This window comes from Lissotriton vulgaris, chromosome 8 (assembly GCF_964263255.1).
Source record: "Lissotriton vulgaris chromosome 8, aLisVul1.2, whole genome shotgun sequence".
In the NCBI taxonomy this organism is placed as follows: Eukaryota; Metazoa; Chordata; class Amphibia; order Caudata; family Salamandridae; genus Lissotriton; species Lissotriton vulgaris.
This window is the reverse complement of record NC_141696.1, coordinates 792,878,756-792,896,422: the sequence shown is the minus strand read 5'-3', so window position 1 is coordinate 792,896,422 and position 17,667 is coordinate 792,878,756. Positions and strand designations below refer to the sequence as shown.

The 17,667-nt window shown below is 45.3% G+C and overlaps 1 protein-coding gene across 1 annotated transcript in view; it reads right to left on the bottom strand.

Moving 5' to 3' along the window:
* Positions 1–15,586, bottom strand: part of TGFBRAP1 (transforming growth factor beta receptor associated protein 1) — a 255,012-nt gene extending 239,426 nt beyond the window's left edge. The window contains exon 1 of the mRNA XM_086934675.1: positions 14,577–15,586. Coding sequence (XP_086790801.1) covers positions 14,577–15,300 — 724 coding nt within the window. The 5' untranslated portion in view covers positions 15,301–15,586. The remainder of the gene's footprint in view (positions 1–14,576) is intronic.
* Between the last annotated feature and the right edge of the window lie 2,081 nt (positions 15,587–17,667).

Sequence of the window (17,667 nt, the reverse complement as noted above, 5' to 3'; positions counted from 1 at the left end):
GGGGCCAAAAATTGAATGGGCATAACATCTAAACTGATGTGTCTCACATATCTGAGCTGTTTTGAGGCACAATAGTACTCTGTGTGACAAACTGAAACTTTCAGAATCTTCTTTCAAAGTACCCTATGTCTGCCTCATCTCACCTGCCACAAATCCAGATTCTAAAATTTTAAAGCAATTCTGTGCAGTGTTTCGGGCTCTGTTACAGCGCCTTGACTCTCCATGTACCCATGTGTGAGCTCCTACAGAAAACAAAGCTGGTACAGCAGAGCAATGAAAGTACCAGCAGCAAGCAACCATCAGAAACAGAGAGCTGGTACAGCAGAGCAGAGCAGGGAAAGTACAAGCAGCACACTAGCATCACAGACAGAGAGCTGGTACAGCAGAGCAGTGAAATTGCAAGCAGCGAGCTTCTACCACAAGGAGCAGTGCTGGTACAGCAGAGCAGTGAAAGTACAACAGCGAGCTTCTGCGACAAAAAAGCAGAGCTGGTACAGCAGAGTAGTGGAAGTACAAGCAGCAAGCTTCATCAACAAACACACATTACAAGGAGCATGCTACCATCGCAAACAGAGCTGGTCCAGCAGAGCAGTGAAAGTACCAGCAGCAAGCTACAATGACAAACAGAGAGCTGGTACAGCAGAGCAGGGAAAATATAAGCAGCACACTTACATGCTCCTAATGTGATTGCACACACCGCACAGAGCCGCAGACGGGCCCCGCCCGGGGCGCTCTCCTCCGCTGCCTTTGTAGTCAGATTCGGTAAATGTTGACAAAGCAATCCAGGCAAAAATCCATCGTGTCATTCAGAGCTGCCCCTCCGCCCCCTCACCTAATCCACCGCTCCACACAGCCCCCACCCCAGAGTCTGCCATGGCTCACCTTCCCTGCCAGGCTCCCCTCATCCCTGCTCCGTCGGTCCTCACAGACCCAACCCCCCGTGTCACCTCTCCTCCCCCCCCCCCCTTATGCCCCCTCTCGCCCTCAGTACTGTGGCCTGCGGGTGTTAGCCATTGTACTTTTAGTGTCTTTCCCTCTCCGGTGCCGCCTGTGGGTGAGCGGTGGTGTGTGTGTGTGTGTGTGGCTCTGGGTGTGTGTGTGTGTGGCTCTGGGTGTGTGTGTGTGTGTGGCTCTGGGTGTGTGTGTGTGTGTGGCTCTGGGTGTGTGTGTGGCTCTAGGTGTGTGTGTGGCTCTAGGTGTGTGTGTGGCTCTAGGTGTGTGTGTGGCTCTAGGTGTGTGTGTGGCTCTGGGTGTGTGTGGCTCTGGGTGTGTGTGTGTGTGTGTGGCTCTGGGTGTGTGTGTGTGTGTGTGTGGCTCTGGGTGTGTGTGTGTGTGGGGCTCTGGGTGTGTGTGTGTGGGGCTCTGGGTGTGTGTGTGTGGGGCTCTGGGTGTGTGTGTGTGGGGCTCTGGGTGTGTGTGTGTGGGGCTCTGGGTGTGTGTGTGTGGGGCTCTGGGTGTGTGTGTGTGGGGCTCTGTGTGTGTGTGTGTGGCTCTGGGTGTGTGTGTGTGGCGCTCTAGGTGTGTGTGGCTCTGGGTGTGTGGCTCTGGGTGTGTGTGTGTGTGTGTGTGGGGCTCTGGGTGTGTGTGTGTGTGGCTCTGGGTGTGTGTGTGTGTGTGGCTCTGGGTGTGTGTGTGTGGCGCTCTGGGTGTGTGTGTGTGTGGCTCTGGGTGTGTGTGTGTATGCAGAAACAGATGGATGTGTGTGTGTGTGTGTGTGTAAGTGCGTGCCTGCGTGCCGGTGTATGTGTGTGCGCGCATGGGTGCATGTGTGAATGCATGCTTTCTTACCATGACGTGAGTCTGCATAAACGCATGGACGGCTGTGTGTGTGTGTGTCCATGGGTGTCTGTGTGAATATGTGTTTTCTAACCATGGTGTGTGTGTATGTGAGTCTGCATAACTGCATGGACGGCTGTGTGTGTGCATCGGTGTATGTGTGAATGCATGCTTTCTTATCATGGTGTGAGTCTGCATAAACGTATGGACGGCTGTGTGTGTGCATGAGTGTATGTGTGAATGCATGCTTTTTTACCATGGTATGAAGTATGCATAAATGCTTATTTACTGTCACGCTATGTTTTTCTGTGGTTTTGCAGTACAAGGTACTGGTAGATGCAGTGACTGTCCTTACTGATACATTGATTTTCAATACTGTAAACCAGGGATGTATGACGTTACAACGCATGCTTTTACCACGCATGCTGTTACAACGCAAGTATTACAACGCAAACCTTTACAACGCATTACACTTGGGGGTGCTGGATAGTGAATAATTTAATTTACTATTCCAACTCCAGTCCCCGTGGACACTAGGGAAGGTGTTGGATAGTAAATTAAACTATTCCTTATCCTAGAGCGCCCCCCAGTGTAATGCGTTGTAATGGTTTTCGTTGTAATACTTGCGTTGTAACATCACTGCGTGGTAAAAGTTGCGCCGTAAAGGATGTTCCCCATAAACCAGTGGCTTGCAGGACTCCGTTTTATGTATTACAGCATACTCTGATTCCCGTCTCTTTGTAGAATCTCGGGACATTATTAAACGTGATTGAGGGTTTGCAGGACTGAATTTTGGGTGGATGTGGTGTGGGTCAGCAACCTTTCCCGGACCTGAAGTAGTAAAGAATGTGGTAGTCGTGTTCTGTTGTGCTGCTAGGAGTGGTGCAGTGTAGATTGAGTGGGATAAATGGTCAGATGTTGCAAACTTACTGGTCATCTCAACTGAGTGTAAGCTGCATTATCTGTAACCAATTCTGGTTGCTACACTGGGGGAGATATAGGGCCTTTTTCTTTTCATCCAAAACGTTTGAGTTGTACCTCCTTTTTTTGTCGTTTTGGAGTTCTGGTGGATCGCTTAATAGGTGACTAGTCATATGCGCATGGCATATGTCAAATTCAATCTAATCTGTGTTAGAGATTTGTCTGTTTTTTATTTTGAGTTTTTGGTTCCTGAGCCAAATTGTAATCCGGTGATTGTGCCTGCAGTTTTCGTGCCTCTGTTTCCTTGCTTGTGATGCGGTGATTGTGCCCGCCGTTTTCGTGCCTCTGTTTCCCTGCTTGTGATCCGGTGATTGTGCCCGCCGTTTTCGTGCCTCTGTTTCCCTGCTCGTGATCCGGTGATTGTGCCCGCCGTTTTCGTGCCTCTGTTTCCCTGCTTGTTGTATGTTGAGCTCTTCCACTGAATAGCTGCGGATTCAGCATCTGTTATGTGCTTGCTCCCCTGGCTGTGCTTGCTCTCCTGCCCCCTAGCTGTGCTTGCTCCCCTGCCGCCTGGCTGTGCTTGCTCCCCTGCCGTCTGGCTGTGCTTGCTCCCCTGCCGTCTGGCTGTGCTTGCGGGCAAGCGATTAAGCTATTGGCATTGTAAATGACAATGCCATTTATTTATGATTTAAAAAAATATATATATGTCATGAGCAATGTCAATAGCTCTACCTTTAATAATGCCGAGACCATTGCATTGTAAATGCTTGTTTTTAGTAGCTGCTGTAGTGGAGCTGATTTTGGTATGTGTATTTGGAGAGAGTTGAGTAACTTGCTGTTTATCAATTTGTCTATCCGTGTGGCGGGGCATCCTGGCTACCACTGCTGGCGAAATCGGTTTAAATATGGGTGAACTCCCCTCGTCCACTCCGTCTTTCATGGGGGTGCCTTTAGTTAACTTGCCCTTGACGTATTTGGCTGCCATCAGCAGAATGTGCCTATTTCTCCCAATAGCGTAATTAATAGATAGTAGCCAATGGTAGCTGTACGGTACAGCTGTACTGTACTGCCGTAGTTACTGGAGCCAAAAGCCTAGTAGGACTTCTACTTCACTTCACAGCACAAAGCCAAGCCTCCAACGTTAAGCCTTGAATTTTTTAAAGCCGGCCTCTAGCTTTCAAGCAATGTCAATTCAGGTATTACAGACAAAATCAGACCAAAAACCTCAGGGAATTTAGAAAGTCAGAAGATCCCCCCCCCCCCGTACATTACCCGGTGCAGTTGGTCTATCAGTGGAGGCAGTCACACTAATTTAGTGTATCTCCGCCTAAGCAAGTGTTTTCACGGCTTTCGAATCCCTGCCGCCGCCTCTGCTGCATCCGCGTCAAACTGCCTCTAGCTGCGAGTGTTGCCAGCCCCTCCTCTCAGGCAATACGTTGCAGCTGCCGCTACCGCCGAGTTTCCTCCAAACCACGTCCACGTTCCCACGTTTTCCCGAGCCCGAGCCACGAGTGTCGAGCTCCGGCGCTCCACAACCAACAGCAGCAGGTAAGCAAGTTCTGCTCAGAAAAGTTGAAAGCTGACAGCCAAAATCCCCGTTTGCAGCCCGCCGTGCCTGTATCTTTGTAACTTAGTAGCTTTGAAGTAACTTAGTAGGGCAGGGCGCTTTTTTCAGTTTTTTCAGCGCTCTCAGTGCTCCGAAGGTCCTTTTCTCTCCTTTAACAGCCAGAACATCCAGAATACAAAACATATCAGGCCGTGGTTGTCACGGGGGCATACACAGCATTTTCAGTCGCTTGAGAGGTCGAGGGTCGTGGGTTTGCACGGGTGCATCCTCTCCGTGGCGTCTTCACTCCGCCATCTTTGCAGTCTCAATGAGTTCTCCCTGTGGCTGCAGTTTATTTGTTGGTATAAATAAACCAGTTGCAGATATCCATTTATCTGCAACTCAGTTAAACTGTAGACACTCATCTTTCAAAAGTTTGGTATAATATGCATCATTAACACCTTCAATGCTGATGGTATTCCCCTCCTGGTGCTGACCCTGATTTATTCCCATTGTTCATGACGAGCTCAGCTCGTCATGAGTGTACGAGAGGTGTTCTACAGAGAGAGTGGTCCACAGGAAAGTCCAAGTCCATATCAGTTTTCACATAGTTTTTGTAAAGGGAACACACTCAAAAAAACTCTGGACCTCTTGAGTTTTTGAACAATAAAGTTTTGAAGGGGGTAATGAGTGTGTTTGGTGTCAAATCTTAATGTCCTTAGGTTCATTCCTTGCTTGTATAATCAGAGTCAGAAGTCCTTTTTATAGAAAAGTTGCTCTTTATTTATTTCGATAAAAACATGAACAGCCGACACGTGTTTCGCCCCTGTGGCGAATTGCGCCAGGGCTTTTTCAAGGCTGTAGAGAAATCACAATTACATGTATGAGTGCAAATAATTTAAGAGAGATAGCCTTTGACCCCAATACACGTGCGAAAGATTAAGAAGGAAACGCGAGTGGTGCAAGATGAGGAGACGTTAGTGTAGTTTCCAATTTGTGATCAGTGGATAGCTAAGACCCAGGTGGTGAGTTTTGAAAAAATCAAGAAAATAGGTGCATAAGAGCAAGAGCCATTAGCCACTTTGATTTTGGATATGTTAGTGTTTTGAGAATTTTATATAAGATTCTTGAGAGTGAAAGAATCAGATTTTTACCAGTAGAGGAATTTCAGCAAGATCAGACTTAAAAAGGTTAAACAGTGAAAATAGTGTAGTTTCAAAAGTGATCAAAGTAGCATGCCAAAGAATAGAAGGCGAGAGAGATGACTTTACAATTACTGTTGCATACCTATTTACAGTATATTTTATTCTTTACAGTTCATCATCGTTAGTGCAGATATCAGAATATGAATCCGGTTTTCAATCTGTTGATACAATATTTACGCATTTAAAAAGATTCGTTTTTTCGCTATATTCATTAAACTACATCTAAGCATATTTCTTTAACTCATAATGACATTGACATTAGACATTGCAGTGTCTTCACAGTGTTGATATTGCAAGTTACAATTTGTATTCTCGAGTCTTAACCTATATAATGCAGGTTTTATTCAGGCACAGTGCATAGCAATGTATCGAGTTTAGTCTAAGCGAAGGATTTGAATAAGATGGGTCGTCTATTGTTAATGTTTGAGTTGATAGCACATGGTCAGGAGAAGACATTGTAATTTAGGTTTTTTTTTTTATCGACTGCTTGTTCTCTGGAAAAGGTGTATATAGTCTAGCGTATATACACCTTTTCCAGAGAACAAGCAGTCGATTAAAAAAACGTAAATTACAATGTCTTCTCCTGACCATGTGCTATCAACTCAAACATTAACAATAGACGACCCATCTTATTCAAATCCTTCGCTTAGACTAAACTCGATACATTGCTATGCACTGTGCCTGAATAAAACCTGCATTATATAGGTTAAGACTCGAGAATACAAATTGTAACTTGCAATATCAACACTGTGAAGACACTGCAATGTCTAATGTCAATGTCATTATGAGTTAAAGAAATATGCTTAGATGTAGTTTAATGAATATAGCGAAAAAACAAATCTTTTTAAATGCGTAAATATTGTATCAACAGATTGAAAACCGGATTCATATTCTGATATCTGCACTAACGATGATGAACTGTAAAGAATAAAATATACTGTAAATAGGTATGCAACAGTAATTGTAAAGTCATCTCTCTCGCCTTCTATTCTTTGGCATGCTACTTTGATCACTTTTGAAACTACACTATTTTCACTGTTTAACCTTTTTAAGTCTGATCTTGCTGAAATTCCTCTACTGGTAAAAATCTGATTCTTTCACTCCCAAGAATCTTATATAAAATTCTCAAAACACTAACGTATCCAAAATCAAAGTGGCTAATGGCTCTTGCTCTTATGCACCTATTTTCTTGATTTTTTCAAAACTCACCACCTGGGTCTTCGCTATCCACTGATCACAAATTGGAAACTACACTAACGTCTCCTCATCTTGCACCACTCGCGTTTCCTTCTTAATCTTTTGCACGTGTATTGGGGTCAAAGGCTATCTCGCTTAAATTATTTGCACTCATACATGTAATTGTGATTTCTCTACAGCCTTGAAAAAGCCCTGGCGCAATTCGCCACAGGGGCGAAACACGTGTCGGCTGTTCATGTTTTTATCGAAATAAATAAAGTGTACGAGAGGTGTACCTCATGACGAGCTGAGCTCGTCGTGAGCATGGAAGGGGTTAAGTTAAATACTAATAGCTATACCTAGGGCCACCGGAATTATGAATCCTTTTACGAGCTATTTATGTAGCTGCACTGACTATATAATGCCTCAATGAAGAGCAGAATACTGGTCTACTATCTCCATTAAAAACAGCTCTGTAGAACAGTAGTCCATTTTACACTTATTAGTAATGTGTCTTACTTGGATGTATTTTTAATTCATAATACAGGCCATGTAAAAGAGATGCACTATATTTGCAGTTTTGAAGCCTTGATGCCCTCTTGAAATAACTAGAGCTTTTAGAGCAAGGTCTATAATGTTGGTATGAATGGGTTAATAGTGTAACAAAAAAAATCCGGAAAAAGAAGGGGCCATTCCAGGCACTATCTTTGAACTACATTTTACTATTAAAAGTGTATGTTTCGTGCTGCATACAAATTCACTTCCCCAATCAATAACATTGAAGAGATGTACACACTCTAGGCAACTCGGTCATCTCTTTAAAATATGTATTACTGCAATAGGCAGCTTAAGATGACCAGTTAATTTCTGAAAAGTATCTTGCATTGCACCCTGTGAATAGTAACTTGAATATCTTTGATCTGTTTAAGTTACAAACTATTTTTGTAAAAAAATTATACCGCCATATGCATTAAAGTGATGAGCAAGGCAAATTCATTAGTTACACAGAAAAAGCTGCAGGGACACAATCACGTTTCTACAGTTGCCCAGGCAATATCCAGTATTTATACTTCTTCCACATATATAACAAGCATTGGCATAGCCAATAGGTCTCACCTTTGGGACCATATAAAAGTGTTTAGCCAGAGATATTGACTTTGCCTATGCCTTCAAGCTGTACTGTACAGAAGTCTGCAGCATGCTGAAAAGTTATAATAAAGAAGTATCAGAAGCATTTTTGTGACCTTATATATGACCAAGAAAGCATTATGTACAACTGAAATACCATATTAAAAAAATATTAACAATAAATAATATCTAGAGTTTTTTTGTCTTTTCAATGCTGGCAATTTCTATCTGCCTGTCCCAATGGTTGTTTGTTATGGGGTTTTTTTTGTTATGGGGGGCATAAATAACAGGAGGGTGAATGTTGGGAAATAGTACCTGTATAACAGTCAGTGAGAGAGTCAGTTAGTTCGTCAGTCAGTCAGGGAGAGAGAGTGATAGTCAGTGAATCAGCCAGTGAGAGTCAGGCAGTGAGAGATTGAGAGAGTCAGTCAGTTAGTCAGTCAGTTAGTGAGAGAGTCAGTCAGTGAGAATAAGTTAGAGTCAGTCAGAGAAAGAGAGTCAGTAAGTGAGAGAGAGTAAATGAGTTAGTGAGAGAGAGTAAATGAGTTAGTGAGAGGGAGAGAGTCGGGAGAGTCAGTCAGTGAAAGAGTCAGTCAGTCAGTCAGTGAAAGTCAGTCAGTAAGTCAGTCAATCAGTCAGTGAGAGAGAGTAGGTGAGTCAGAGTCAGTCAGCGAGAGAGTCAGTCAGCGAGAGAGTCAGTCAGCGAGAGAGTCAGTCAGCGAGAGAGTCAGTCAGCGAGAGCGAGTCAGTCAGCGAGAGCGAGTCAGTCAGCAAGAGCGAGTCAGTCAGCAAGAGCGAGTCAGTCAGCAAGAGCGAGTCAGTCAGCGAGAGCGAGTCAGTCAGCGAGAGCGAGTCAGTCAGCGAGAGCGAGTCAGTCAGTCAGTGAGAGAGTCAGTAAGTCAGTCAGTGAGCGAGTCAGTAAGTCAGTCAGTGAGAGAGTCAGTAAGTCAGTCAGTGAGAGAGTCAGTAAGTCAGTCAGTGAGAGAGTCAGTCAGTGAGTCAGTCAGTGAGTCAGGGAGAGAGTCAGTCAGTCAGTGAGAGTCAGCCAGTCAGTGAGAGAGTCAGCCAGTCAGTGAGAGAGTCAGCCAGTCAGTGAGAGAGTCAGCCAGTCAGTGAGAGAGTCAGCCAGTCAGTGAGAGAGTCAGCCAGTCAGTGAGAGAGTCAGCCAGTCAGTGAGAGAGTCAGCCAGTCAGAGAGTCAGCCAGTCAGTGAGAGAGTCAGCCAGTCAGTGAGAGAGTCAGCCAGTCAGTGAGAGAGTCAGCCAGTCAGTGAGAGAGTCAGCCAGTCAGTGAGAGAGTCAGCCAGTCAGTGAGAGAGTCAGCCAGTCAGTGAGAGAGTCAGCCAGTCAGTGAGAGAGCCAGTGAGTCAGTGAGAGAGCCAGTGAGTCAGTCAGTGAGAGAGCCAGTGAGTCAGTCAGTGAGAGAGCCAGTGAGTCAGTCAGTGAGAGAGCCAGTGAGTCAGTCAGTGAGAGAGCCAGTGAGTCAGTCAGTGAGAGAGCCAGTGAGTCAGTCAGTGAGAGAGCCAGTGAGTCAGTCAGTGAGAGAGCCAGTGAGTCAGTCAGTGAGAGAGCCAGTGAGTCAGTCAGTGAGAGAGCCAGTGAGTCAGTCAGCGAGAGAGCCAGTGAGTCAGTCAGTGAGAGAGCCAGTGAGTCAGTCAGTGAGAGAGCCAGTGAGTCAGTCAGTGAGAGAGCCAGTGAGTCAGTCAGTGAGAGAGCCAGTGAGTCAGTCAGTGAGGGAGTCAGTGAGAGTGAATCAGTGAGTGTCAGTCAGGTCAGAGAGTCAGTCAGGTCAGAGAGTCAGTCAGGTCAGAGAGTCAATCAGGTCAGAGAGTCAATCAGGTCAGAGAGTCAATCAGGTCAGAGAGTCAGTCAGGTCAGAGAGTCAGTCAGGTCAGAGAGTCAGTCAGGTCAGAGAGTCAGTCAGGTCAGAGAGTCAGTCAGGTCAGAGAGTCAGTCAGGTCAGAGAGTCAGTCAGGTCAGAGAGTCAGTCAGGTCAGAGAGTCAGTCAGCGAGAGAGTCAGTCAGCGAGAGAGTCAGTCAGCGAGAGAGTCAGTCAGCGAGAGAGTCAGTCAGCGAGAGAGTCAGTCAGCGAGAGAGTCAGTCAGCGAGAGAGTCAGTCAGCGAGAGAGTCAGTCAGCGAGAGAGTCAGTCAGCGAGAGAGTCAGTCAGCGAGAGAGTCAGTCAGCGAGAGAGTGTCAGTCAGCGAGAGAGTCAGTCAGCGAGAAAGCGAGAGAGTGTCAGTCAGCGAGAGAGTGTCAGTCAGCGAGAGAGTGTCAGTCAGCAAGAGAGTGTCAGTCAGCGAGAGAGTGTCAGTCAGCGAGAGAGTGTCAGTCAGCGAGAGAGTGTCAGTCAGCGAGAGAGTGTCAGTCAGCGAGAGAGTGTCAGTCAGTGAGAGAGTGTCAGTCAGTGAGAGTCATGCAAAAATAACAGTTGATGGACAGAATGCAGAACAATGTCATACATACACCCCAGTACAGAGATCTGGGCCTAAATCCATCGTTTTTTGCACTCCACACCACCCCAGTTCAGACATGGCCATGTGCAAATCAGCCTTGACCCTGTGCCTCATGGGAACAGTCCAGCCTGAACTGCCAAGCCATGTCTTTCCTGGACCGGAATCAAGTGAGAGTCAGTCAGTGAGTGAGAGAGAGAGTCAGAGAGTCAGTCAGTCAGTCAGTCAGTCAGTCAGTCAGTGAGTGAGAGTCAGTCAGTCAGTCACCAGTCAGTGAGAGAGAGAGAGTCAGTCAGTCAGTCAGTGAGTGAGAGAGAGTCAGTCAGTCAGTCAGTCAGTGAGTGAGAGAGAGTCAGTCAGTCAGTCAGTGAGTGAGAGAGTCAGTCAGTCAGTGAGTGAGAGAGAGAGTCAGTCAGTCAGTCAGTGAGAGAGAGAGTCAGTCAGTCAGTCAGTGAGAGAGAGAGAGAGTCAGTCAGTCAGTGAGTGAGAGAGAGAGTCAGTCGGTCAGTGAGTGAGAGAGTCAGAGAGTGAGTGAGGCAGTCAGTCAGAGAGTGAGTGAGAGAGTCAGTCAGAGAGTGAGAGAGTCAGTCAGAGTGAGCGAGCGAGTCAGAGTGAGCGAGCGAGTCAGTCAGAGTGAGTGAGCGAGTCAGTCAGAGTGAGCGAGCGAGTCAGTCAGAGTGAGCGAGCGAGTCAGTCAGAGTGAGCGAGCGAGTCAGTCAGAGTGAGCGAGCGAGTCAGTCAGAGTGAGCGAGCGAGCGAGTCAGTCAGAGTGAGCGAGCGAGTCAGTGTGAGCGAGCGAGTCAGTGTGAGCGAGCGAGTCAGTGTGAGCGAGCGAGTCAGTGTGAGCGAGCGAGTCAGTGTGAGCGAGCGAGTCAGTCAGAGAGTGAGCGAGTCAGTCAGAGAGTGAGCGAGTCAGTCAGAGAGTGAGCGAGTCAGTCAGAGAGTGAGTCCGTCAGACAATGAGTGAAAGAGTCAGGCAGTCAGTGAGAGAGAGATTGAGAGAGTCAGTTAGTTGGTTAGTCAGTGAGAGTGAGAGTCAGTCGGTCTGTCAGTGAGAGAGTCAGTAAGAGAGTCAGTCAGTCAATGAGAGAGAGTCGGTGATAGAGAGAGAAAGAGTCAGTCAGTGAGAGAGAGTCAGTCAGTCAGTGAGAGAGTCAGTCAGTCAGTCAGTCAGTGAGCGAGCGAGTCAGAGTCAGTCAGTGGGAGAGAGTGGAAGAGTCAGTCCGTGAGAGAGTCAGTCCGTGAGAGTCAGTCAGTGAGAGTCAATCAGTCAGAGAGAGAGTGAGAGTCAGTCTGTGATAGGGTGAGAGAGTCAGTCAGTCATTGATTGACAGAGTGAGACAGTCAGTCAGGAACAAATAAAGAAGAGTGGGAGGGTGCAAATATGGAGGCAAGCTGCTAATTAGTAACCTGATCCAGACAAGAGAGGAATGCCGCTGCCAGCCTGAGCGCCGCTGCCTGCTCCCGAGAGCAAAACGCTGTGAGAGTTAACATTTGAAGAAGAGGTGGGACATGCACCCTCATTTGACCATTCGCGTGCTTTCATTATTGAAAGACACACGCAAAGGCCTATCAGATGTGTGGGAGGAGTCCGACCCACACAGAGAAGTTTTGAGCCCTCACAAGAAAGCTAGCAGCACATGTGCGCTGTGCTAGGCTCGACCTAAAAAGAAGCTTATAGTATGAAACAGCAAACCGTAAAAAAGTTAATTGCTTGGACAAGGAGAAAATTAGATTTTAACTGGAGAAATGACAGCAGAAATCAGATGTAGTTTACAAGTGAGACTCCAAACCATTTTTAATGCGGCAAATGATAAACACATGAATGGAGAAAATTCTAAAAGAATGGGAACTCAAACAATTAACAGGCACAAGGTTTCCATGTGGACTTACCTAGAAATGTATAATTCCTAGAGATAGTAATAATACTAAAAGCAACAAAGGAATAGTTAGGCCTCGTGAAATCTACTCGCCCACTCACTATGGCGAGTTAGATTTTCTTCAGGGTACACTATTCATTGGGGCCTAGTGGCCCAGTATGGCGAGAGAGGTCGAGCTGGCGAAATAACAGGTGTTCTGCTCATTCAGAAAGCGAATGAGCAATAAAGATGGCATTAAATCTTCTTGTTTGTATCTTTTCACATTTGGTCTGTTTAAAGACAGAGGTCAAATGTCAGCTTAAAAATCTACCAAATTGCTGCTTATTTCATCCTAATTAACTGTGTTTACTTTTCTTTCTCTGACCACATCATGCTTTAGTAATTAATGTATTAAAAGTGAGCGTTTCGAATTAAGAACTGAGGAACATTCCTGGCCCTGCCATGAAGACAATGCTATTAGGGAACTAAGAGGCAAGTCAGGTGTAGGCAAAATATGTTACAATACATGGAGCAAAAGTTTGACCTACTCAAACAAGAGTTTTTTGTACAGCAAACATGCTGAACATATGGGAAGGTGCTCTTATATGTGATAATGAAGAAAAAGACGATTCAGTGAAACAATATCTGCCTAGGGTCACATAATTAAGGATAGGCTTATGGGTCATGCGTATTAGAGTTAGGTTGAGTAGAGTATTCATCTTTCTAAGTCTTCAGGTCTTCTAAAAAAAATTCTGAGGCCTGAACAGCTCAGTTTGAGAGCGGTTTGCTTTGGCAGGGCCGGCGATAGGTATGGGCAGCTAGACGCCCAGGGCCTCGCTCTCAGCCCACCAGCATGGGCCCCCTGCACAGTGCAACACCACCAAACCTATTGTGCCCCTGCCGATCTCATTGAAGAAAGGTGTCTGCAATTGGGCTTACAGGAGGGGGCCCCTCCCTAGGCCTCTCAGGGATGGTGTAGGGAGGCCTAGGGGAAGGGGACAAATCATCTTGTGCCAGTTGCACCGAGACCTAATTGCAGGTGTGTCCTGCAATTAGGCCTCCTGCCTGGCTGTCCACTGAGACACACTGTGGGACACCCCTTGTCACCACTTTACAGTCTGCACTGTTAATCTCTCAGCCCCCAAACTATTCTCACACCTTCAGCCCGATATGAGCTGTGAAAGAGAAGCTTGTAGGTGGCAGAGAGGGGAGCTGCGGCCCAGGAGGAGTCTGCACAAAGCACCTTCCGGAGCCCTGAAGGTGTCACTTACGTAAAGTAGAGGGGCATAGCAAATTCCTCCTTAACCCGGGGCCCCAAAAATCCTAGAACCGGCCCTGTGCTTTGGAATTCAGGACACGAGGCTAACCGTATTAAATGCCTAATTTATAGGGAAATCATACTCCTGTTAATATGCTTAACCATTTGAGATGACTCAGTATTTTGGACCTAGATAACGGGTTTATAATCAACTTCTCTCGGGCACTTGACATACAAAGCCAATAATTAAACAACCGAGTTCCGCTTTGTGTGAATTAAGATGCAGCTTATGGATAAAATTACTTTATTTTTCATTAAATGTCCTCTAGACATATCACGTGTACACAGATTCCGCATCACCTTAACTGGGATTGAACAAACATTATGAAGAAATGAATACATATTTTTTTTTGCTTCAATTCAATTTCCAATCATCCGAAATCACACTAAGGCATTGTGGGGAACCCGTCTGAAGACTGGTTTCCCGACCTCAATTAACATATACTTTAAAATAAAACTACTAAGTGTTTCTTAAATATTTGTAAAGACAAATACATTACCCTCGCCCTAAAAAAACGATTAAAGCAAGTTTAAAATACAATGCATGAAAAATGTAATCTTGAGCTACAATTTCTAAGTCTTCTTGAGACCCCCAAGTAGAGAGGGCAAGCGCAGTACATATGAGCACTCCTTTCTCGAATTGGTGAGACTCAAAGTACACCTCACTAGTGAGTTCTAACATGGTTTCAACAAAACAAGGATTGTCTGCAATGTTCTTTCGATGGGAAATGGTCTACAAGCCCCGCCCAGACTGGTTCATTTGGCGTGGTGATGGACTGCTATGTACAAGTATAGTGTCTACTCTTCAGTAATAGCAGAGGCAAGTTAAAATGACAAATGAGACACTAAGCTTTGCTAAAGATTAATCACTAGCTGAGCATATTAAATCGCATTTAGACATGACTAAAACTTTGAAATCAAGTTATTAAAATACTCACAATTCACATTTCTTATACATTATTCTACCATGAGGCAACAGGTGAAGAGAGATTGTTTATGGGGTCTGTTTTTAATATATTTTTTATTTCATTTTAATTGGGTTTTCAGCCATCATGTACAAATGTAAAAACAGTCTTTCCTACTGCACTCTACCAGTAAAATGCTATTACCATATTAGATTTTAAGAACCATGTGTATGGTTTCGCCTAGTGCTTACAGCAATTAATGAACTGTAATTTAACATGCTTAGAGCCTCACCTAATCCACCAGGACCGGCCAGCAGGAACTCCTGCCTACTTATACGCTTCACTATAGGCCGCTTCTCCTCGCTGTTGTAAGGGAAGAGATCCTGTGATGAACCAGTGTTGTAATTCATGATGATGTATTGAGTGGTGAGGGCCAAGCACAAAAAGTGTCCATCCACCGCAAGGGAGCAGGGCTGCTCGGGAGTCATGACTTCCTTGACCATCTGAACGTGATCCTCATAAACCAGGAATATCTGAATGGCACGGCGCTTGGCAGAGATGAGGCATAGTTCTACACAGAAAGGATCTCCGCCGCTTGCAGGGTTTTCATTGAGGGTGAATGCAGTGACACCCTTTATTCGGGCCCCGGCAGCAGCCACTAGCTCCAGACTACTCATGTCAGCAAGACTGATGACATTATCACACAAAACTAGAAGCCGGTGCAAAGCTGAAGCGGCACGGAGTTCGGTGACTGGCTTTCTTGGGCCCAGTAGTGTTTGCTGCAATTGCCGTGAGCCAGTAAAAGTTGTCAGCCCCGTGGCTGGATGGCTCTTCTCCTCCAGCAGGAAGCGACGGATGCAGCCATCACTTGAACCCAGATACAAGTCATGTCCGCAGCACTCGAGGCTTTCGATGCGTAGCTGCTGCTGCTGCCGGGACTTATCACCCGAGACAACTGGCGCCGCTAGGAGCTCCCGCTCTACGAGGCACGCCAGCTGAAAGGCCTTGACACTCATCGTGGCCTCTCCTCTGATGCACTGAAGTGAAAATATGAGAAAATGTAATCAAGGAGGCACGGGCGTGCCTGTCCTGCAGGCACACAAACATACGCCTCGAAAACTGAAAGCGTACAGTCTTCATTAAAACGTCATGTCACTGACACAAAATAACAATGAAGAATCCAAATCCATTTTAACTAGAGTCACCACTGCTCCTCCACTTACACCAACCGTCCATAAAATCCGCCCCACGCCCGTTATTGATCTTTTACGGAACACATTTGCCCGTGATTCCAGTACTTCCGGGTCGCGTGACAGCCAGTACCACGAATGGACATATTCTACGGGCACTTTGGAAGTAGGCGGGACTTGTAATATGTAAGAAGACCTAGGAATGAAGCATTGTCGTCAACTGAACCAATCCTGCTGCGTTTCACAGATTCCTAAATGCCGATTGGCTGTCGATTTGGCATGTGCCTCTGCTGTGTGTAAATAAAAGTACGAGGTCCCCTCCCTGGATCGCCGCAAATGTTGCTATGCAGTTGGCAGTGTGTGTGGTTCGTAGATTATTTAAGTCTAGGGTGATTTTTGATGGATCTGGCGCTGACTCAGTGTAGACCATGGTGCTGTAACATACTACACTGGATTCTGGATGGGATCCGATGGGGAATTAAAGTGGGATACCGGACGGTTAATTCCGAGAGTTGAAATGTCTCAGATGAAATGTAAATTAGGGAGTTTCCAGTGCTGTGTAACCAAGGGAGGGGTAGAAAGCTGAACAAACCTGTGGTATTTGCTGATTTGGAATTGCTTTCAGTTATGTGTGGTATTTGCTGAGTTGAAATTGCATTATGTCAAGGAACCTAATGCTCCTGCCGCCTTCGTGTTCTAGATGGAGTGTGATAATTTGACTAGAGAGACAGAGGTGGAGCAGCTGTAGGGTGGTGGCTGGGATGATATCTGAAGGTTTAAATTGGAATAAAGAAACTACAAAGAAACCTTCACTTGATCTCAAGAGTGTTATATTAATAAAACTTTATTTTCTACAAAACCTTATTGCCAGGGTGCTGTGCAGCCCGGACGAAATGTAAACATGCACAACAGGTTAATCTGTAAATGTAAAGTGTGATTGGAAGTCAGTTTTGACTTTAATTGATGGGATCACTTGTAGCTTCCTGATGAGGCATTTATTCTCGTTGAGTGGTATTGCAAGGGAGTTCATTACCAGCTGAACTGTGAAGTGTGTGCTTTTAAAGGATATATTAAATTGTACTATGTACAGTGTGGGTATTACTAACATTATATTTTGGAAGCACTTTGTTTTAATCTTAAACCTTATTACACATTTTGTAGCAGCCTATCTTATACTGTGTGTAATGCAAGTTTAAAAGAATGACCGTAGCAAGTCACTATTCTCCACGGCACCAACCAGGGTTCAGTCTGTGGCTCTCCGGTTACAGGCGTAGAACTTTGCAGTACATTAGCTAATGTACGATAGTGCATTTCCCACTGATTAACTTAACTTGAATTTCTTTATTGCCGTATTTTATATGTAGTTAACTGAAGGTGAAAGACCAAAACAAGCACTGGCGTTGTCAATGGGTCTCACAGTAGGAAAGTTGGAGCTATTACAATTGCAAATAACAATGCCTTTTATTTTTGTTTTCATTTTAAAAACATAAAGGGCTTTGTCATTTACAAAACCAATAGCTCCAACTTTCCTATTGCGAGACCTATTGGCAACGCCAGTGCTTGTTAATCATTGCAGCCTTGAAAAAGTTGAGTTTAGATGAAACAGGTACCGGCTGCAGATGTTGTACAAATTCAGAATCAAGATCTGTGTGAAAATTTTGGACAATTTGGAAATAAACTAATGGAGCTTATGAGCCAATTTTGTAACAACTCTTCACACATAGACTACACTTTGTGTACGCTTCGGTATAATTTGTTTTGTGTTGTTGGATTGTGAACTTTCTAGTTCATGATCAGCTTACACCCTATTGGTAGCAGGCTGCAGGATACCATGTGTGCACAGTTACTTTGTTACTGACTGTTGGAATTTGTTACTTGACCCCAACGTTGGTTTGTTTGGAATGTGCGATTGTTTAACCATGGGTGCCTACGTTTTTGCATCTGGTTTCTGATATAGGAGGTTTTGAACATCTAGGGAACTTCAGTTGCTAATATTTATTTGATTCAGTTGGGATTTTTTAAACAAGTGCCATTTCCCCTGTTCTATTACACATTATGATAAATAACTCGGGGCAGTTCTTCATGAACAAAGATGTACTTTACTTCCAGGAGGCAGCGCAGACACCCAACCGGCAGGGCCAGGCAACCTGACAACTGCCAATTGTCGTTAGATGGAACATAGAGCACGAGAGC